Source organism: Mustelus asterias, chromosome 1 (assembly GCF_964213995.1).
Source record: "Mustelus asterias chromosome 1, sMusAst1.hap1.1, whole genome shotgun sequence".
Taxonomy (NCBI): Eukaryota; Metazoa; Chordata; class Chondrichthyes; order Carcharhiniformes; family Triakidae; genus Mustelus; species Mustelus asterias.
In genome coordinates, this window is record NC_135801.1 from 159301570 (window position 1) to 159324593 (window position 23024).

Here is a 23024-nt window from a genome sequence, read left to right on the forward strand (position 1 = left end):
TCAGGAAAATTTTGACTGAGTTCCAGTTTGGGGTTAATGGCGGATTCCCTTTTGATAATGTAGTGCCAAGATGCCCAGTGATTTATTCTCGGGCATCCAATAATTCGATTGTAGGTCCTCGGAACATATTTCCCCCCAAACCATGTGGGTATAAATCAGAAAGAAAGAAAGTAAGTTTATTTATCAGTCACAAGTAGGCTTATATTTACACTGTAATGAAATTACTGTGGAAAAACCCCTAGTCACCACACTCCGGTGCCTGTTCAGGTACACTGAGGGATAATTTAGCATGGCCTATGCACCTAGTCAGCATGTCTTTGGACTGTGGGAGGAAACCAGAACACCCGGAGGAAACCCACGCAGACACAGGGAGAACATGCAAACTCCACACAGACAGTGACCCAAGCCAGGAATCAAACCCGGGTCCCTGGCACTGAGGCAACAGTGCTAACCACTGTGCCACCATGCCGCCCATGGTGGGATATTGGTGTGATTTTTTAAAAAAAAATCTCTCTCCAAATCTTCCCTTTTCTAGTTCTAATGAAGGCATGATGAGGCCAGGCAACCAATGACTCCCAGGAAGTGGGTGATTTAGTCAAATATTTTAAGGAGGTTGTTTGCCTCAATTTCTCCACTGTAGGGTTAACCCATCAGTTGAATTGGTTTTTGGAGCAAGCAAGGAGCTGGATTAAAGATTTGCCTTTTTTGCTCTGCATGTTAGCATTGTAACTATGAAAAAGGAATTTTTTTTTTACCAAGTAGAGGCCTTCACAGCAGTGAAGGGCTGGGAGGAGCAGAAGAGCCCACTCCAACCCCTCGAGCTCGCCTGTAAACAGCTTCGAGGATCATCTTCCCTTTCCCACCCTCCTCGTGCTTTCTTCCCTTACTCCCTCCTTCCCTTATCTCACCCTCCCCCACTGATCCTTACAAGCTTGTCTCTTCCTCATCCCAAACCCCTTTTCCCCGTGGCTTTTCTGATGCATTTCTCCTGCCTCCCGCTGTGCCTGATTGAAGGGCTGCTCAGTCACCCACCAGCCTCCAGGCTTCCTGAACACACAACAAACGCCCTTCTAGCCTTCTCACAAATATTTGAGACTGTCAACATTCCCTGAAGCTAATACTCCCTCCTGGGTGAGGTAGCTGAACCTGTCCAGTGTCTTGGCCTCAATGTCATGGATTCTGTGGTATTTTCACCTTTCTCCAACCATTCAGTAGCAGAGTTGACCGAAACATGCTGATTTAAGAGTAAGCTAATAGGTGAGGTTAGAGCAAGGGCTAAAAGAATAACATAATGGGAGTTTATGGCACTCTGTGCAATTCAGAAGCTGGAGTGCGAATCTTTTGCCATTTAGGTGTTGGGGGTGGAGCCTCAGCATGCCTGTGAAGCTGGCTGCTGAACTCTGTGGGGTGCCATTGCATAGACGCCCCAGGATCCCCAATGGACACTGCCTGGGCCCTGCCCCTGACCACTTGGGGGACTTTAATGGCCTTGTGTCCTGCCATCGAAGCAATCACATCTGGTCCCTGCTGGTGTGGACCATCTATGATCCTCGCCGATGAGGACCTTGACTGGCGAGGAGGGTTCATGTAAGTGAGCCTGGAAGATTGCTTCCGGGGCTTGTTAATAACATGTTGGGCATGAGGCTGGCAAAACAGTGCTGGCAAGATGGCGAGAAACTGGGTGTGAACCTGATTTTACGCACCTCGCCCTATCTTACTGGCTCACCATGCCCTCGACCAGCGTGGCAAGCCAGTAACATTGCGGCCCAAGTGTCAGTGTAGGAACATTTGGGTGGTGGTGACCATTGTTTCGTAAGGTTCAGGTGGCTGAGGAAAAAGGCAAAACACATCCCAGAGTCGGAATAGTTAATTTGGGGAAACTTCAATGGAATAAGAATAGATCTGGACTGAAGGTGTCTGAAGTTGGTCGGAAAAATAGTCGCGGAACAATGGGTTACCTTCAGCCATGATTGTAATGAATGACGGCGCAGGCTCGATGGGCAAAATGGCCTCCTATCTTCAATGTTTCTATGTTTTCTATGTAAGAAGAGAGGTAGCCCGGGTGCAGTCAGTCAATGTATATCCACTTGAACTGGAAAGGTAAGATAAACAAATCCAGAACTCTGTTAATGACAGAAGACCTAGAAATCAAGATAAATAAAGAAAAGTATGCTTATGACAGATATCATCAGAAAATATAATCGTGAGCCAGAATGAATAAAGAACAGTCCAAAGATGTGCAGGTTAGGTTGATTGGCCAGGTTAAAAATTGCCCCATAGAATCCTGAGATGCGTAGGTTAGAGGGATTAGTGGGTAAATATGTGAGGGTAGGGCCTGGGTGGGATTGTGGTCGGTGCAGACTCGATGGGCCGAATGGCCTCCTTCTGCACTGTAGGGTTTCTATGATTTCTATGAACATTCAGATGAAAGGTGAAAAAGCAATAAGAGGAGCAAAGAGTCAGTGTGAAAAGAGGCTGGCAGCCAACATAGAAGGGAATCTCAAGTCTTTTATAGGCGTAGAAATAGTAAAAAGGAGTAGGGCCAATTAGGGACCAAAATGGGATTTCTGCATGGGGACAGAGGGCATAGCTGAGGTACTGAGTGAATATTTTGCATCTGTCTTTACCAAGAAAGAAGATGCTAACCAGGTCATGGTGACTGAAGAGGTAATTCAAATGCCAGAAAGATTTCAAATGGATAAGGATGTAGCATTGGTTCAACGTTCTGTACTTAGTTGGTAAGGAAACAGGACCACCTGAGATGCATCCAAAGATACTGAAGGAAGTGAGAATGGAAACTGGGGAGGCACTGGCTGTAATTTTTCAAACTTCCTTAGACTCAGGAGGCTGACAGAGGACTGGAGAAATGAAAACATTGCACCCTTGTTCCAAAAGAAAATGTAAAGATGAGCCTAGCGTGTGAGTCAACAGCTTCTTCCCGGCTGTCATCAGACTTTTGAATGGACCTACCTTGTATTAAGCTGATCTTTCTCTAAATCCTAGCTATGACTGTAACACTACAATCTACACTCTCTCCTTTCCTTCTCTCTGTACAGTATGCTTTGTCTATATAGCACGCAAGAAGCAATACTTTTGACTGTATACTAATACATGTGACAGTAATCAAATAAAGAAATACATTGGTGGGGAAGCTTGGAGAAACAAAAATCCAGGGCAAAATTAATAGCCGCAGACAAATGCAGGTTAATTAAGGATAAGTGGGCATGATAGTGGCATGGGAGATGTGAGGGGGAATGTGGAGTGGATAGGTACATGAGGGCTATGGGGTCGAACAGCCTTTAATCCAACTGGGCCAAAGTGTCAGGAAACTGAGGCAGGCCTACTAATCAGTCCACCTTGTCACTTGCATGCCTCTGTGGCCACCTCTATATGGGGTGGCACAGTGGTTAGCACTGCTGCCTCACAGCGCCAGGGACCTGGGTTCGATTCCCAGCTTGGGTCACTGTCTGTGCGGAGTTTGCACGTTCTCCCTGTGTCTGCATGGGTTTTCTCCAGGTGCTCCTGTTTCCTCCCACAATCCAAAGACGTGCTGGTTAGGTGGATTGGCCGTGCTAAATTCTCCCTCCAGTGTACCCGAACAACCGCCAGAGTGTGGCGACTAGGGAATTTTCACAGTAACTTCAATACAGTGTTAATGTACGCCTATTTGTGACTAATAAATAAACTTTAACTTTTTAACTAAACTGCTTCCAAGGTCAAGGGGCCCTACCTGACCCTGCCTTGTCTCCCTGGAGCAGAAATATTGCACGCAGGGGCTATTTATATGAAAAGGGAGATCTGCTAAGTCTAGGAAATTTCCCAATTCCAGCTTCCTGCCTAGTAAGCAAAAATCCAGCCCAATATTATCTTAGTGTCATTTTGTTTCATAATGTTCCTAATGAAGCACATTGGGGTATTTTATTACATTAAAGTGCGAGAGTTTATTTATTTAATGTCACATATAGTCTTTCATTAACACTGCTATTAAGTTACTGTGAAAATCCTCTCGTCGCCATACTCCGGCACCTGTTCGGGTACACCTGGGGGAGAATTTAGCATGACCAATGCACCTAACCAGCGCGTCTTTTGGACTGTGGGAGGAAACCCATGCAGAAACAGGGAGAACATGCCGACTCCTCACACAGTGACCCAGGCCAGGAATCTAACTGGGGTCCCCAAGTTGTTTATGTACTTCAATACTGAAATATACTTTTCAAGCTTTACCATAAATCATTGTGGATATTAACAAAATCACTGGTTATATTAAAAAAAATTGCAGTTATATAGCACTGGAAAATAGAAAGAAGTCCCAAAGTGCTTCACAGGAGCATAATCAAACACCCATTGATGAGGTAACATGTAATGTTGACCAAAGCAAGGACCCTTAAAGTCGCACTCTGAGATTTGGATCCAGGTATTCTTGAACTTTTGCAAAGGAAAGAGTGTTTTACTCTGTGATGTCTTGCCATTTATACAGTAGTGTTGTATGTCATTCCCACATAATTCTTAAGGGAATGGTAGCAGAGTAGTGATGCTTACTGGGTTAGTAATCTGGAGATCTGGGCCAAGGAGCTAGAGACAGGAATTGAAATCCCACTGCAGCTGCCAGGGAATTTAAATTCAGCTAATTAAATAAATCTGGAGTTTAAAAGGCTATCATCAGTCATGGTGATCATGTGCAGTAATTAAAGGATTATTATAAAAACCATCTGTTTCACTAGGCAAGCAAATACGCTGTCCTTGCCTGCTCTCCCATTTCTGTGAACCCTGACCTTATGTAAACTTTAGGTTGACCCACAACTGCCCTTGAAAAACAGCCCAGTAATCCATCCAAAGAAGTGGAACTTGTGGTGAGGAATGGAAACAATGACTTTGATCTTTCCAATATTTACTTAGAGGGCTTACCCACCAGAGAAGCATTCTTGACTGCTCAGTCAATTTCCCTTAATGTATTCCAAACCGGGAGATTCTGATCCTGGAGCTGACCGCTATGGGTAGGTTATTCATGAAGAATGGTGTAATAAGTGACCTGCATAGTACATAACTTTCTAAACGGCTCCTTTACTATCTGCAGTGATTGCATCAATAGCCACTTGGATTCAGAAAGGTACAAAGTTCTCTAGTGTTCCCAAGAGTTTGAGTTGGCAGATGAGACAGTGGATACACCGATAATAATCTTCCAAGAATCCTTATATTCTGAAAAATCCCCGAGCATTGGAAAACTATCAATGTAATTAACTCCTTTATTCAGAAAAGGAGGGACACAAAAAACAAGTTACTATAGACCACTTAGCTTAACGGTTGTCATTGGGAAAATGTTAGAGTCTATTATAAAGGATGTAATAGCGGAGCATTTAGAAATGTAGAATATAATCAAACACAGTTAGCATGGCTTCATGAAGGGGAAATCATGCCTGACTAATTTATTGGAATTCTTTGAGGCGGTAACGAGCAGGCGAGATAAAGGGGAACCGGTAGACGTAATGCACTTGGTTTCCAAAAATCCTTCAATAAAAATTGTTCCAAAACATTCTAGGAAAACTGGAGTAATTCACGCTGTTTTTTTTCAGTGGGAGTTCAGAGAAGAATCTCCCACACTCTGTGCACTGCAGAGGTCACTAGTGTATATATCATTATAAAGTTGGGGGCAGGGCTATTCCCACCCAGCATAGCGCCGAGCAGGCCACTGCACATGTGCTGATTTGTCTGCACCAAGATCGGCGCATGCGCAGTGGCCCCGCATTGCCGGCCTCCGGATTGCTGGCTAACTCGATCACTGCCCCCACCCCCGAACGCTGGCCTCCCTCCTTCCCCCACCGATCCTGTCTGCAGAGTGGCAGCGGGACCCTCCCCCCCCCCCCCCCCCCCCCCCCACCACCCGGCACTGCCCCAGGTATATCATATATTCATCATGTATCAAATCAAATAAGGCTATTGCCTGCTCAAATTTCTAATGAAAACTAACCCAAAGTGAAAATGCAGGGCAGCCAGTGTAAAATGAAGCATTTTGGATCGGAACAATAGAACTCTTAATAATGTGGTATTAAATCAGAATCTCTTTTTTTTACCAGAATTATCCTTCTGCACTGTCGAGGTTCTATGATTATAATTATAGAGCATTGCAGGTTTGTACCGATGCTGCTATTCCAGTGTTACTGTAGCATCAAGAGTTTCTCATTCGTGTCACTATGTCAGTGCGAGTGGAAACGGGCTGTGTCACTATTCCATGAGTTGTTTCTTCTGCTGAACAAGGCAAAGATATTTCTGATCATGCGGAATGAAGAATGTTTTCATTGTCAGAATTGAATACAAGAGATTGCAGTGTGTAATTCATTAGTAAAACTCGCTGTCAAATAGAATCAGAGTATATGAACGTTTGAAAGTCCTTGGTTCAGTTTTAAAGTCCTTGGTCCAATGAATATACAGAGTGTTCTAATATTCTTGTGCAGAAGGTGTTATGCTAAGGGTTTGAACCTAATTCGGAGGCATTTCACAGGCTTCTTGCTGCAAATATTTCCCAAAATACTCTGCTATCTGACCATAGTTCCTGTACTATAGTTGCTCTTTCAATGAACTCTAGAACTCAGAGTACTAATTTTTGTATAGTTACAAATATAGCAGAAAAACAGTTGATTCCTGAGGAAGCAGCATCATGAATTTCAAGCTTTTGACACAGTGGAGTTCATTCGTTTGTGCGGAACTTGATTTAGTCTGTACTGAGTTCTTTAATCCCCAGAAAAGAATTACTATCATTACTGGAGCTTATGTTCAGTGACAAGTATGTGTCCAGAACATGTCCACGCACTCTATGGCAGCTCTGTGGAATGCTAGGGCATAGATTCATCTCATCATAATCCTCACTTTATGCAAATCCTCAGCCAACCTATCCCTAACCCCACTGGGGTCAATGGCAGTTGTATGAAATTCAGTCTTGACACTGAAACGTTAGAAGGGGTCATTAGCAAGGCCGTGGGGAAGCAGAGTAAACAGCTCTGCTTTTCAGTTGACTTGCTATTTTTTTTCCCTGCTGTAAAATTATTTTTGTCTTTGCAATCAGACGTTTCTGTTTTTTCCAGCACCTGAGTACAATAGACTTCTACCTCGTCTTCCCCACTCCCCAGCTTTGCTCTTGTTCACTGTTGTTCCTACTTTTAAAAAAAAAACAAAAGTTCTAGCTTTGCATAACATTGATCTCCTATAATTTACAACCGCAGCTACCAAGGGAAAACCATTTCTCCCTACTCACCGTATTGTCAGGGGCTTCATCGTTTTGAACGTGCTGGTCCGATGTCCCCTCGATGTGGTCTTGTTGGGTGAGGGGGGTCCAAAAACTGACGTGATCAATTTTTAATAAACAATGCTCCTTAATGCCTACGGTATAAAATCAAATTCTGTGCAAGTTTAAATGCAGAAGTGCAAACTGAGCGGTAGCAAGATTGCCAGCACACTGGGTTTATTCCAGTAGGGAAGGAATTCACATTTGTTGCTCTCGGGGGTTATCACCCGATTCTGTATTGTAGCCGGTGCTGTGTTACACTAACTCCCTATGCTCTATCAATAAGTGATTTTTAAACCATTTACAGCTTCCTGACCTTTCCTAAAATGTTTTGCTATTACTCAAATTCTTTTGATCCATGAAAATATAGTGAATATTAAGTTTTTTTTAAAAAATAGAAAAAATCTGTTATTTTTGTAGTCTGACATTCTGGGATTCTAAGTCTGTGTAGGGACATCCAAGTTCTTTTATGGAACTCTTCCCAGCAAATGTTCCCACGCTAACTTGTTATTGTACAACCAGATAGTAATCTGGAGTTAATTTTAAGATCAATGAAAGGGGAGGGGGAGGAGACAGTGCTAGTTAGATTCATAAAATTTTAAATAAGTACGTGTTCTGTAACAACATAATCCTTAACTTCTGCTGTGGGTCAGGAGGACTGATGGGAACAGATTGGTAACTGTTAATGACCTCACTTCTGATTATTATCCCACACCCAATTATCCTTTCCTTTCATTTCTGTGGACCAGGAGATTGGGCAGAGTGCTTCTGTGCCTCTGCTGAAATTGAATTTTACTCCGATATTTCTGTTCCAAAACTTGGGACTCTCCTAATGTGTGCTTTTCTGTCTCCAACATGTAATATGTTGGTGTCGTAATTCACAGCATAATGGCTGCTTTGCAAGTTTAAAAAAAAAATAGACTGCTCGGACTCTAATATGGTTGGCAGGAACCACGTACTCATGAGTTGGAAATGTGCCACCTGCCATATTGCTAAAATCCAAAACAGCAATGTGCTGTACTCCATGCACATAATAGGCCTTGGGCCCCTTTGCGTATGCACACAAAGAGCTTTTCACCTGGTTGAAGCCCACAGTGCAAGACTATTCTGCCGTGAGGTACTAGGTTGTAGTGAGGTATGCTGTTCTGAATATATAAAAGGTGAGGGGCAAAAATAGCTATTGGACCATTTGGAAAATGAGGCTGGAGAAATAATAATAGGAAACAAAGAAATAGCAGAGGAACTGAATAGTTAGTTTGCATCAGTCTTCACGGTGGAAGTGGGATGCCAGAGCTCCAGGAAAATCAGGGGGCATAGCTGAGCGTAGTGGCCATCACTAAGGAGAAGATTCTGGGGAAACCGAAAGATCTGAAGGTGGATAAATGACCTGGACCGGATCGACTACACCCTAGGGTTTTAAAAGAGATAGCTAAGGAAATTGTGGAGGCATTGGTGGTGATCTTTCAGGAATCACTGGAGGCAGGGAGGGTCCCAGAGGACTGGAAAGTAGCTAATGTAACACTTGTTTAAGAAGGGAGGGAGGCAGCAGATGGGAAATTATAGGCAGGTTAGCCTGGCTTCGGTCATTGGCAAGATTTTAGAGTCCATTATTAAAGATGAGATCGTGGAGTACTTGGAAGTGCATGATAAAGTAGGACTGAATCAGCACGGCTTCGTCGAGGGGAGGTAATGTCTGAGAAATCTGATAGAGTTCTTTGAGGAGGTAACAAGGAAGTTAGATAAAGGAGAACCAGTGGACATGATTTATTTAGATTTCCAGAAGGCCTTTGACAAGGTGCCGCATAGGAGACTGTTAAATACGTTAAGTGCCCATGGTGTTAAGGGTAAGGTCCTGGCATGGATAGAGGATTGGCTGACTGGCAGAAGGCAGAGAGTGGGGATAAAGAGGTCTTTTTCAGGATAGCAGCCGGTGTCTAGTGGTGTGCCTCAGGGTCGATGCTGGGACCACAACTTTTCACAATATACATTAACGATTTGGAAGAAGGAACTGAAGGCACTGTTGCTAAGTTTTCAGATGATACAAAGCTATGTAGCGGGACAGATAGTATTGAGGAAGTAGGGGGGCTGCAGAAGCACTTGGACAGGTTAGGAGAGTGGGCAAAGAAGGATTACAATGTGGAAAAGTGTGAGGTTATGCACTTTGGAAGGAGGAATGGAGGCATAGATTATTTTCTAAATGGGGAAATGCTTAGGAAATCAGAAACACAAAGGGACTTGGGAGTCCTTGTTCAAGATTCTCTTAAGGTTAACGTATAGGTTCAGTCGGCAGTTCGGAAGGTAAATGCAATGTTAGCATTCATGTCGAGAGGGCTAGAATACAAGAGCAGGGATGTACTTCTGAGGCTGTATAAGGCTCTAGTCAGACCCCATTTGGAGTATTGTGAGCAGTTTTGGGCCCCATATAATGTTCAAAGACTATTTCCTCGGGTGGATGGAGCTATTACAAGGGGGCATAACTATAGGGTTCATGGTGGGAGATATAGGAAGGATATCAGAGGTAGGTTCTTTATGCAGAGAGTGGTTGGGGTGTGGAATGGACTGCCTGCAGTGATGGTGGAGTCAGACACTGTAGGAACATTTAAGCGGTTATTGGATAGGCACATGGAGCACACCAGAATGATAGGGAGTGGGATAGCTTGATCTTGGTTTCAGATAAAGCTCGGCACAACATCGTGGGCCGAAGGGCCTGTTCTGTGCTGTACTGTTCTATGTTCTATATCTAAGAAAGGATGTACTGGCCTTGGAAAGGGTCCAGAGGAGGTTCACAAGAATGATCCCTGGAATGAAGAGCCTGTTGAATGAGGAACAGTTGAGGACTCGGGTCTGTACTCGTTGGAGTTTAGAAGAATGAGGGGGATCTCATTGAAACTTACAGGATACTGCGAGGCCTGGATAGAGTGGAGGTGGAGAGGATGTTTCCACTAGTAGGAAAAACTGGAACCAGAGGGCGCAACCTCAGGCTAAAGGGACGATCCTTCAAAACAGCGATGGAGGAATTTCCTCAGCCAGAGAGTGGTGAATCTGTGGAACTCTTTGCTGCAGGAGGTTGTGGAGGCCAGGTCATTGAGTGTCTTTAAGACAGGGATAGATAGGTTCTTGATTAATCAAGAAGATCAGGGGTTATGGGGAAAAGGCAGGAGAATGGGGATGAGAAAAATATCAGCCATGATTGATTGGCGGAGCAGACTCAATGGGCTGAATGGCCTAATCCTGCTCCTGTGTCTTATGGTCTTATGAAGTTACGGCTGAGATATTGGGAGTAATATTGTCTCCCAGAAGTGGGTGGGTTTAGTTTGTGTGGGAAGTAAAAAATTTTGAATACAACCTCAACCTTGAAGCTGGCAAAAAATAATTAAAGGGAATGTCTGTTACGCTGCAACCAGCAAGGTTTAAAATACTCTTAAAAGAAAAACAGAGTTCTCCCTGCCCCCAGATTAAAGGAACGTGGGTGGGTGTCGGTTGCTAGTGCACCTTCCCAATCGGATTCCATCTCCTCCCCTGGCTTCTGGTCCACTTCCTTCCCTGTCCTACTGATCTCCCTTCATCACTCTTTCTACTCTCCATCATTCACTGAAGGGTTGTTACAGTCCGAATCTCAAAATCACAATGGTAATGTGGCCAAATGTTGGGTATGCTTTGAAGCTCACTGTTCACCATGGAACCATACAATTCCTACAGTGCAGAAGGAGGTCATTCAGCCCAGCCAGTCTGGGTCAAATCTCCCTGCCCTACCCCTGTAATCCCCTGCATTTACCACAGCTAATCCACGTAATTTGGACACTAAGGGGCAATTTTAGCAGGGCCAATCCACCAAACATGCACATCTTTGGAGTGTGGGAGGAAACCGGTGTATGCCTGGAAGAAACCCACGCAGACATGGGGAGAGCGTGCAAACTCCACACAGTCACCCAAGGCCAGAATTGAACCCAGGTCCCTGGCACTGTGAGGAAGCAGTGGGTGGCACAATGGTTAGCATTGCTGACTCTGGGCTCCAGGGGCCCGGGTTCAATTCTAACCTTGGGTCACTGTCTGTGTGGAGTTTGCACGTTCTCCTCGTGTCTGTGTGGATTTTTTCTGGATGCTCCAGTTTCCTCCCATAGTCCAAAGAAGTGTAGGTTAGATGGATTAACCATGGGAAATGTGTGGGGTTACAGGGATAGGGCGGGGGGAGAGCACATTGATAAAATACTCTGTCAGAGAGCCATGCAGACTCGATGGGCTGAATGGCCTCTTCTATACTGTAGGGATTCTGTCATTCACATGCATAAATTATTCCTGCCTGCCTTTTTCCACCTTTCAATCGATCTGATATCCAAAGTTCGCTGCTATTGGAAAGTTACTGTAGCACGAATTATCCCCATCCGTTATTGTTAAAGGAAGTTTGGCCTTTCCACTTCTTTGAATTGTCTGCACAAGATAAAGTCACACATATAATGAAAGATATTGGAATTTCTCGTTAATTTGTAACGGGATAAGGCTCACTGTTGTTGGACCTCTGGGCTCAGAGGAAGCCTTTTATCCAATGAAAGATGATTGCTGTATAAAGGTCACGCTTGTTGTTATAAACACAAAAAAGCGAATAAAGGGTTTCTTTAAAAGGAGAATTAAATGCTCAGAATGAAAGTACTTATTCTTGCCTAAGAGCAAGTTAATAAACTCTGTCGGGCATTTGTGCTTTCATGACTAGAAACTGATTGAATTTAAGAAGTCTGCAACAGAACTCCCAAGTGAATCTCATGACTTTGTCCATCCTGTCTTCTTCCACTGAGAGTAATTTTCCACACTTTGGGCATTGTAGCAGCAATGGTTTTGTTTTCTACAAACCAAAAGCAGAAAAAGGAAAGCATGGATGTGATCTCAGCCAAACCAGTCCATTTGCTATGGTGATGACGTCTGTAAATAATGGCTTCATGTGGATGTCTTTGATTTGATTTATTATTGTCACATGTATTAGTATACAGTGAAAAAGTATTGTTTCTTGCATGCTATACAGACAAAGCATACCATTCATAGAGAAGGAAATGAGAGAGTGCAGAATGTAGTGTTACAGTCATAGTTAGGGTGTAGAGAAAGATCAACTTAATGTGAGGTAGGTCCATTCAAAAGTCTGACGGCAGCAGAGAAGAAGCTGTTCTTGAGTCGGTTGGTATGTGACCTCAGACTTTTGCACCTTTTCCCAATGGAAGGTGGTGGAAGAGTATACTTCCGGGGTGCGTGGGGTCCTTAATTATGCTAATTGCTTTTCTGAGGCAGTGGGAAGTGTAGACCGAGTCAATGGATGGGAGGCTAGTTTGCCTGATGGACTGGGATGTCGGTCCAGAGTGTGAAATTAGTGCCTTTCTTCTTTTCTTTTGATCTGATTATCCCTCGTGACTATATGCATGTGTGTCCAATGAAGACACAAGTGGGACTAAGATTCCCTTTCCTAGTCCCCTCTAGGTGCACTGGATTGCATGAAATTCAGTAAGAAGTTTAACAACACCAGGTTAAAGTCCAACAGGTTTATTTGGTAGCAAAAGCCACACAAGCTTTCGAAGCTCTAAGCCCCTTCTTCAGGTGAGTGGGAATTCTGTTCACAAACAGAGCATATAAAGACACAGACTCAATTTACATGAATAATGGTTGGAATGCGAATACTTACAACTAATCAAGTCTTTAAGAAACAAAACAATGGGAGTGGAGAGAGCATCAAGACAGGCTAAAAAGATGTGTATTGTCTCCAGACAAGACAGCCAGTGAAACTCTGCAGGTCCACGCAACTGTGGGCGTTACAAATAGTGTGACATGAACCCAATATCCCGGTTGAGGCCGTCCGCGTGTGTGCGGAACTTGGCTATCAGTTTCTGCTCAGCGACTCTGCGCTGTCGTGTGTCGCGAAGGCCGCAGTTGCGTGGACCTGCAGAGTTTCACTGGCTGTCTTGTCTGGAGACAATACACATCTTTTTAGCCTGTCTTGATGCTCTCTCCACTCCCATTGTTTTGTTTCTTAAAGACTTGATTAGTTGTAAGTATTCGCATTCCAACCATTATTCATGTAAATTGAGTCTGTGTCTTTATAAACTCTGTTTGTGAACAGAATTCCCACTCACCTGAAGAAGGGGCTTAGAGCTTCGAAAGCTTGTGTGGCTTTTGCTACCAAATAAACCTGTTGGACTTTAACCTGGTGTTGTTAAACTTCTTACTGTGTTTACCCCAGTCCAACGCCGGCATCTCCACATCATTGCATGAAATTCTGCAGAGATAAAATGTGTAACAATACTTTAGCAATGATTTAGAGAAAATTGGATTAAAAACTAGGATTTGATTTGGTTTATTATTGACACATGCTTTGGGATATAGTGAAAAGATTTGTTTCTTGCGTCCTATACAGACAAAACATTGTTCATAGAGTACATGGGGAGATGGAAAGGAGAGAGTGCAGAATGTAATGTTACAGTCGTAGCTAGGGTTTAGGGAAAGATCAGCTTAATATATGGCAGTTCCATTCAAAAGTCTGATGGCAGCAGGGAAAAAGCTGTTCTTGAGTCTTGGTTGGTACGTGATCTCAGACTTTTGCATCATTTTCCTGATGTGTAGACAGAGCTATTGAACGGGAGGCTGTTTTGTGTGATAGACCCGGCTATGTTCACAACGCTTTGTAGTTTCTTAAGGTCTTGGTCCGAGCAGGAGCCATACCAAGCTGTGACCCATCTAGAAAGAATGCTTTCTATGGAGCATCTGTAAAAATTGGTGAGAATCATAGTAGACATGCTGAATTTCCTTAGCCTCCGGAGAAAGTAGAGGCGTTGGTGGGCTTTCTTAAATATAGCATCAGCATTGAGGGACCGGAACAGGTTGTTGGTGATCTGGACACCTAGAAACTTGAAGCTCTTGACCATTTCTGCTTGATTTAGACAGGGGCATGTCCTCCACTATGCTTCCTGAAGTCGATGACTATTTCCTTCATTTTATTGACATTGAGGGAGAGATTATGACTGTAAATCATATTGTAAGGCCAGCATGTCTGTAGACTAAGATAGTTATAGTGATCTGTATAGTTTGGATTATTGTGAAATTAATTCCCGCGGCCAGTTAGTTTGTTTTTGATTTTTTTTAAACATGTTTTTGTTGCTCGAGGCCTTTCCATCATGAATTAAATGTGCAAAGTCACAGTAGTTTCAGCAGTTGCAGAATTAGATGTGTGTGCATTACTTGGGTTATAACTGAAGGACAGTTTTATAGTGGATTACATTCTTTCTCCCTCATGTATCAGGGTTTTTCAATTATAATAACTGCAAAACCAGCAGAATTTGTGAAATTGGTGGCAACTTTGGGAGCCTGAAAATGCTCTGTCCAACATCTAATGTTGCTGTCTGTGATTCTTCTCTCCTCTCCAAGTGCATTATTGAAGTCCTTGCAGATGGAAATCCTTTTTAAAACATTTGACGTGAACTTGCATTTTTTTTTTATAACAACATACTGTGTCGTAACAGCAACTGGACAATTACTTTGATCCTGGAAAAATACTCTTTATAGTTATGGAATATCAAATTTCTCTATTCCACAAGAAAAATGCCCCAGATTTTAAAAATAAAATCTACTCCAGTTAAGGTGAGTATTTGCTAGAGTGGTTGGAGAGGGTTTAAACTAAAATGCCAGGGGAATGGGAACCCTATGAAAGGAGTCAGAGGAGAGGGAATCGAGGTGTAGGAGGGAAATAAAACTAGTTGAGCCTTGGAGACTGTGTCGAACTTCAAGAAAAGCTTTTATTCCACATGCATGAGAGAGAGCTGCACTCAGGCCTGAAACCTCAGGTTGCCTGTTAGTCCTCTCTGCCCCGGTAGATTGATACAGGTTTTGAGTCACAAAGGTTTATATTAGCATATTAATTCCTCGAGTTGGATCAAAATGGTTCTTTTAATCTCGTTGTAGACTGTATTGTTCAGTACAACTTTGTTAATCAGTTTCTTGGGCAGTTCCGTTTACCCGATAATAATGTCAAAGTGTTGTATTTACCCAACCAATTTGCACTGATGTGTTGATCGTTATTCTCCTCTGCTAGATTATGGAAGACTATACCCCCCTAAGTTAATTTGATTCTGTTTATTTGGTTGGAAAAGAAAAGAGTTCCCGAGACTATATGGAGCCTGGTTGTCTTGATGCCGGTTCTCCCATTATTGTGATAATTCGAGCAATCTCCTGCACATCAGAAGTTGATGGCATGAGTTAATCATTATCTGTTGGCAGAGCAGGCCTCTAGCTGTCTGCATTAACCCTTTCCTTCCCTCTGGTGAAGTCTGGCTCTCTGGGCTTGCTCTATGTAGCCCTGCATGTATTATACTGAAATTAAGTATGAACAGACATATAAATTAAAATATAAAAGACATGATCCCCGATATTGCCCTACAACACAAGGACATGAACAAAATACAGAAAGGGGAATGAGAAGGGTGATAGGTAGAAGGCCAGAATCAAAAGGGGCCTCAGTGGAAAAATAGTGGGATTGGGAAAAGGAAATGTCAAAAAGACAAGCCTTAAAGCTTTGTGCCTTAACATATGGAACGTTCACAAAGTGGATGAATTAATTTGTGCAAATAGTTTTTTAAACCTTATTTATTAGTCACAAGTAAGGCTTACATTAACCCTGCAATGAAGTTGCTGTGAAATTCCCCTAGTCGCTTCACACCAGCACCTGTTCGGGCCGATGCACCTAACCAGCATGTCTTTCAGACTGTGGGAGGAAACCGGAGCATCCGGAGGGGAAACACGGGGAGAACGTGCAAACTCCACACAGACAGTGACCCAAACCAGGAATTGAACCCTGGTCCCCAGCATTGAGAGGCAGCAGTGCTACCCACCACAATGTAAACGGGTATGATGTAGCTGCGATTTATGAAGATGTGGCTGAAATGGAATGGAATTGGACATTCGGGGGTATTCCGTATTTAGGAAAGATGGACAAAAAGGAAAAGGTGGTGGAGTTGCATTGCTGGTTAAAGAAGAAATTAACACAATAGCGAGGAAAGATATTGGCTCCAACCATGTGGCATCTGTATGGGGAGAACTGAGAAACACCAAAGGGCTAAAAACATTAGTGGGGGTTATTTGTCGATCTCCAAACTGCAGTGTTGCTGCTGGGAATGGCATTAAACAGGAAATTAGATGTGCATGCGATAAAGACACATCTGTAATTATGGGTGACTTTAACCTGCATGTAGATCAGGCCAATCAAATTAATCACAATACCGTAGAGGAGGGCTTCCCAGACTATATACAGAATGGTTTTCTGGACCAATAGGTTGAGGAACCAACGAGAGAATAGGCCATTGTGCAATGAGAAAGAAATAATTGGCAATGTAGTTGTGCGAGACCCTTTGGGGATGAGCAACCATAATATGATAGAAAAGTTCATCAAGATGGAGAGTGGCATAGTTGATTCTGAGGCGAGGATCCTGAATCTTAATAATGGAAACTACGATGATGAGGTGCAAGTTGTCTATGATGGATTGGGAAACGTTACTTTAAGGGATGATGGTGGATAGGCAATGGCAAACTTTCAAAGAGGGCATGGGTGAACTGCAACAATTGTTTAATAATAAAATATAAGCAAAATACTACGGATGCTGGAATCTGAAACCCAAAATCTCAACAGGTCTAACAGCATCTGTGGAATGGACTCTCACGAAGGGTCATCCAGACTCAAAACATTGGTTCTATTCTCTGGGGTGGCACAGAGGTTAGCACTGCTGCCTCTCAGCGCCGGGTTGAACCCGGGTTCAATTCCAGTCTCATGTCACTGTCTGAGTAGTTTGCACATTCTCCTCATGTCTGTGTCTCCCACCATCCAAAGATGTGCAGGTTAGGGTGATTGACCATGCTAAATTGACCCTAGTGTCAGAGGGATTAGCAGGGTAAATATGTGGGATTACGGGAATAGGGCCCGGGTAGGATTGTGGTTGGTGCAGACTCAATGGGCCAAATGGCCTCCTTCTGCACTGTAGGGATTCTATTATTCCATGATTCTCTCTCCACAGATGCTGGTTGGACCTACTGAGATTTTCCAACATTTTCTGTTTGTGTTGCAGGAATTGGTTATTTCTGTCTGGCACAAGAGTAAAACGTGAAAGGTGGCAAAACCATGGCTTCCAAGGGAAATTAGAGATGGTCTTAGATCCAAGAAAGCGGCATACAAATTGGCTCAGAAAAAACAGCAGGCCTGACGATTGGGAGCAGTTTAGAACTCAGCAAAGTAGGACCAAGGGATTGATTAAGAAGGGAAATAAGAGAGTAAGCTTGTGGGGAACATAAAAACTGACTGTGAAGAGAAAAAGATTACAGTCAGAAACAGTGGAATTTATAATGTGAGACCAAGAAATAGCTAATGAACTAAATACATTGGTTCTGTCTTTATAAAGGAGGACACAAATATCAGAAATGTTGGAGAGCACAGAGTTTAGTGAGAGGGGGATCTGAAAGAAATTAATATGTGGAGAAATGGTGTTGGGGAAATAATGGGATTGAAGGCTGATAAATCTCCAAGGCCTGATAATCTACATCCCTGAGTACTTAAGGAAGTGACCCTAGATATAGTAGATGCATTGGTGTTCATCTCCCAAGATTCTATAGACTCTGGAACAGTTCCTACAAATTGGAGGATAGCTAAAGGGAGGTAGAAAGAAAACAGGGAATTATAGACTACTCAGCCTGATGTTGGTAGTGGGGAAAATTCTAAATTCCATTATCAAAGATTTTATAGCAGAGCACTTGGAAAACAGTGGTAGAATCAGACAGAGTCAGCATGGATCTGTGAAAGGGAAATCATACGTACTGGATTTCCAAGGGTGTATGGGTGTACATCTCCAAAGATGTGCGGGTTAGGTGGATTGGCCATGGTAAATTGCCCCTTAGTGTTAGAGGATTAGCAGGGTAAATATGTGGGGTTACGGGATAGAGTCTGGGTGGGATTGTTGTCGGTGCAGGCTCGATGGGCCAAATGGCCTCCTCTGCACTGTAAGGATTCTATGATTCTATGTGACTAGTGGAGTTGAAGGGGTGTGGGGCGGGGGAGGGGAGGGGGGTGCGGCGGTGTCAGTGGGTGTGATTTTATTTGGACTTTCAGGAGGCTTTCAACAAAGTCCCACAAAAGAGATTAGTGTGTAAAATTAAAGCGCATGGGATTGGGGATGGTGTATTGAGATGAATAGAAAACTGGTTGGCAGACAGGAAACAGAGTAGGAATAAACTGGTCATTTTATGAATGGCAGGCAGTCATTGGTGGGGATCCTCGGGGATTGGTGCTAGTACCCTGGCTATTCACAATGTATATTAATGATTTAGATGAGGGAGCTAAATGTAATATCTGAAGAAAAATGGAGGAAACTGGTTAATCTGGTCACTAAGCCAGGTAAGAAAACTCTGCAGGAAAAATGAATTAGGACTTGGAGAAATAGGAGTTATGTGTAATAGCCAGCATGGATTTGTCAAAGGAAAGTCATGCATGACTAACTTGATTGAGTTCTTTAATAAATAGGGGATTGATGGTAATAGTACAATTGATGTGTATGTGGATTTTCAAAAAGTGTTTGATAAAGCACCGGATAATAAATTTGTTAATAAAATGAAGATTGTGATGTTAAGAAGGCAATGGCTGTGTGAATAAAAAGGCTGTTAAGGCCTTGGAGAGGGTGTGGTGAAAACTTTCCAGAATAGTCCCACTTATGTGGCGGGATTGGGAAATCTGGGATGTTCTCCTTACAGCAGGTATTGTTGAGCGTAGATTTTTTTTTGAGCGTTGCTCTTTCCAGTGACAAAGGGCAGTGAACAGAAGGGACACGTGACCAGTAGGACTGGTTAAGGTAGATCTGAAGGTGACCAGAGGGGACACGTGGAAAGTAATTGCCAACGGAATCGGCGGTAACATGAGGGGGGGAAAAAAATTATGCAGCACATTGTTATTACCTGAAAGGATGGTGGAAACTGTTTCAAAGTAACTTTCAACGCAAGTTGGATAAAGTTAAGATCAGCAGAATGGCCTTCTACTGTGCTGTATGATTGTAATATTCTGTGGTTATCAGAATGTTCTCCAACTACTACGTTGGAGAAAAGAAAATCTGTTAATTTGGTTGTGGTTATTACATTATACAAATAACATTCATCTTCTGTCATGTGCCCATTGGTCACACTGACTTTAATAGCAGAACTTCAAACCCTAGACTTCCAACTCCAGGCCTACATTTGCTTCATGGCATGAAGACTGCATTAGGGTTTTTAGTCCTCCATCAAATGTCACCAGATTATCATTTTATTTTCTTCCATTTTCATAGACAATAGTATTTCTTCAGTTAAAAGCCAACAGCCATTTTTCCTGATGATATGAAAGGAAGGTTCTGTGTTGTTCCATGAAACTGTAGCTGCAAGCTCTGCCTGCTAACCTCCTTAATGTGACCACCCATCTGTTATAACTGAGTAGCCTGTTGGCTGTGAACACTAAATACTGCACATCCCAAGCATGTGTAGCCCTGTTACTTCCAATACTTGTAAGGCATCCTGGTTAAAGCTCAGCTCCATAACTCCATTGGTTTCATTGTATGAGCTATGAGGAGAGGTTGGAGAAACTTGGTTTGTTCTCACTGGAGTGACGGAGGTTGAGGGGAGACCTGATAGAAGTCTACAAGATTATGAGTGGCATGGACCGAGTGGATAGTCAGAAGCTTCTTCCCAGGGTGGAAGAGTCAATTACTAGGGGGCGTAGGTTTAAGGTGCGAGGGGCAATTTTTAAAGGAGATGTATGAGGCAGATTTTTTACAGAGAGTGGTGGGTGCCTGGAACTCGTTGCCGGTGGAGGTAGTGGAAGCGGATACGGTAGTGACTTTTAAGGGGCGTCTTGACAAGTACATGAATAGGATGGGAATAGAGGGATATGGTCCCCGGAAGGGTAGGGGGTTTTAGTTCAGTTGGGCAGCATGGTCGGTGCAGGTGTGGAGAGTCGAAGGGTCTGTTCCTGTGCTGTAATGTTCTTTGTTCGTTGTTCTATTCCGTGGCGTGGTCAACACCTCTCATTTTGCTGCCCATCGCTACATCTGGTTTAACCCTTGTGTGCAATGAGAGTCCATCATTGTCTTCTGTCTAACTGTTTCTATAGGTGGGGGGAGGAAGTCAATGGTTGGTCTTGAGCCCCTTTTGTATTTAATATTTAAGGTTTTAATTTAAAAAACACTTTTTTTTTTCTGATTGCAGGTGAATCCACTTCTAGAAGCATTTGGAAATGCCCAGACTGTAATGAATGATAACAGCAGTAGATTTGGGAAATATATTCAACTGAGATTCCACAATACTGCAGGTAAATGCATACGGATGTATCTCCCATACATCAGATCTAAAGACACCAATTGATACTTGGTTGCAGTGCATTCCTTTCTAATTCTTTTCTATTTTTGGTTGTTGGATCACATCCCCAGTTATGGGGATGTGATGAGTGGCACAGTGGTTAGCACTGTTGCCTCACAGCGCCAGGGACCTGGGTTCAGTTCCAGCCTTGGGTAACTTTGTGTGGAGTTTGCACGTTTTCCCCTGTCTGTGTGAGTTTCCTCTGGGTGCTCTGGTTTCCTTCCACAGTCCAAAGATGTGAGGGTTAGGTTGATTGGCCGTGCTAAACTGCCCCTTGGTGTCAGGGGATTAATAGGGTAAATACATGGGGTTACAGGGATAGAGCCTGAGTGGGATTGTTGTCAGTGCAGGCTTGATGGGCTGAATGGCCTCCTTCTGCACTGTAGGGATTCTATGATGTAAAAATAAAGTACAGCAGATGATGGAAATATGAAATAAAAACAGAAAATGCTGAGTAGTTCCAACATTTTCTCTTTTTATTTCTAATTTTCAGATGTTCTGTCCTTATTCTGTGCTCAGATCCAAAATAGTTGATCCGTAACAATTATTGACAATATATGTTAATGACTTGGATGAAGGAAGTGAATGTACTATTGCCAAGTTTGCAGATGACACAAAATAGGTAGGAAAGCAATGGTGAGGATGGCACAAAGTCTATAAAGGATTATAGACAGGTTGGTGAGTGGGCAAAACACTTGGGCAGATGGAATATAATGTAGGAAAATGTGAAGTTATGCATTTTGGTAGGAAGGATAATGGAACTGAATATTATTTAAATGGAGAAAGACTACAGAAAGCTGCAGCTCAAAGGATTTGGGAGTCCTCGTGCATAATGTACAAAAAGCTAGCATACAAATCCAGGTAGTGGGGAAGACCATTGAAATGTTGGCCTTTATTTTAAAAGGGATGTTGGCCTTTATTAAAAGGAATGGAATATAAAAATAGGGAAGTCTTGCTAAAACTGTAAAAGATACTAGTTCGACCACAACTTACTGTGAACAGTTTTGGTTCCTTATCGAACGAAAGATATCTTGGCAATGGAGGCAGTCCAGAGGTTTACTAGGATGATCACAGGTATGGAGGGATATTCTTATAAGGTGAGATTGATTAGGTTGGACTTGTACTCACTGGAATTTAGACGAATGAGAGGTGACCTTATTGAGACATATCAGGTTCTGAGGGGGCTTGACAGGGTAGATGCTGAGAGGTTGTTTCCCCTTGTGGGAAAGTCTAGGACAGGGGGCGTAATCTCAGAATAAGGGGTTGCCCATTAAACGCAGATAAGAAGAAATTGTCTTTGAGGATAGTGAATCTGTGGAATTATTTCACAGGCTGCATGATTAAGTCTGTACAAGGCTGAGATAGACAGATCTATAATCAGTAAGGGAATCGAGGGTTATGGGGATAAGGCAGGAAAGTGGAGTTGAGGATTACATCAGGTCAGTCATGACCCCATTGAATGGCGGAGCAGATCCGATGGGCGCGAATGACCACCTTCTGTTCCTACGTGTAATGGTCTTAACTGCCTGCAGAAATGGCTGAGCAAGCCACTCACTTGTAGGTTCAAGAAGAAAGCCCACTTTCTCATGTTAACTGGGGATTGGCAATAAAGTTGACCAAATCTTGAAAATGAATCTGCTAAAGAGAGTTTATCTCCCTGAGGCAAACTTGGTTATATAAACACCTGAGCCAGACATTGCTTACGGTACCAATGACTGATCAGCTAACCTAGTTGGAGTCTAGGATTCTTGCCACTTGGTGCTAATGAATATCCCAGTGTTCTGGTAGTATGTTGCATAGTTTTATCCAGATTACCACTCAATAGTTTGCTGATGAGTATTCATTCAACAAATGCCCCCAAAATGGATAACATCTCATGGCATCCCCTACTTATTATGGCCATTCTGCAGTTCTTTGTTTTTATTCTGTACATTTTAAGTTGTTTCCTTCTTGAGTCACTACCTAACAGATGAGTTAAACTGAGGAAAATCTGGCCAGCGTTCTCATAAAAGCCAGATGTAAGATTAGATAGTAACTCTGATTCCGTCTAATGAACTGAATATAATGTGTAACTTGTAGCTTCACTTTCAAACAGTGAAAGGTGCTAAAATCAATGAATACCTTTTGGAAAAATCTCGGGTTGTACATCAGGATGAAGGCGAGAGAAACTTCCATATTTTCTACTATATGTTTGCTGGAATATCCGCTACTGACCAGGAAGTCTACGGTCTTTTAGACCCCAAGTTCTACAGGTAATATTCATTTCAGCAACTCCTCACATGTTGACTTGACTTGGTTCCTACTGTCAAATTGTAGGTGGTTGTTCTAATAGAATTCTCAAAGGCAGTCATCCCATTCTAGT

At 42.9% G+C, this 23024-nt stretch overlaps 1 protein-coding gene across 1 annotated transcript in view; it reads left to right on the forward strand.

The window, feature by feature from the left end:
- The window catches only part of LOC144499643 (myosin-IIIb), a 154835-nt gene that overhangs the window by 56846 nt on the left and 74965 nt on the right, over positions 1-23024 (forward strand). The window contains exons 6-7 of the mRNA XM_078221848.1: positions 20513-20615; positions 22758-22914. Coding sequence (XP_078077974.1) covers positions 20513-20615; positions 22758-22914 — 260 coding nt within the window. The remainder of the gene's footprint in view (positions 1-20512; positions 20616-22757; positions 22915-23024) is intronic.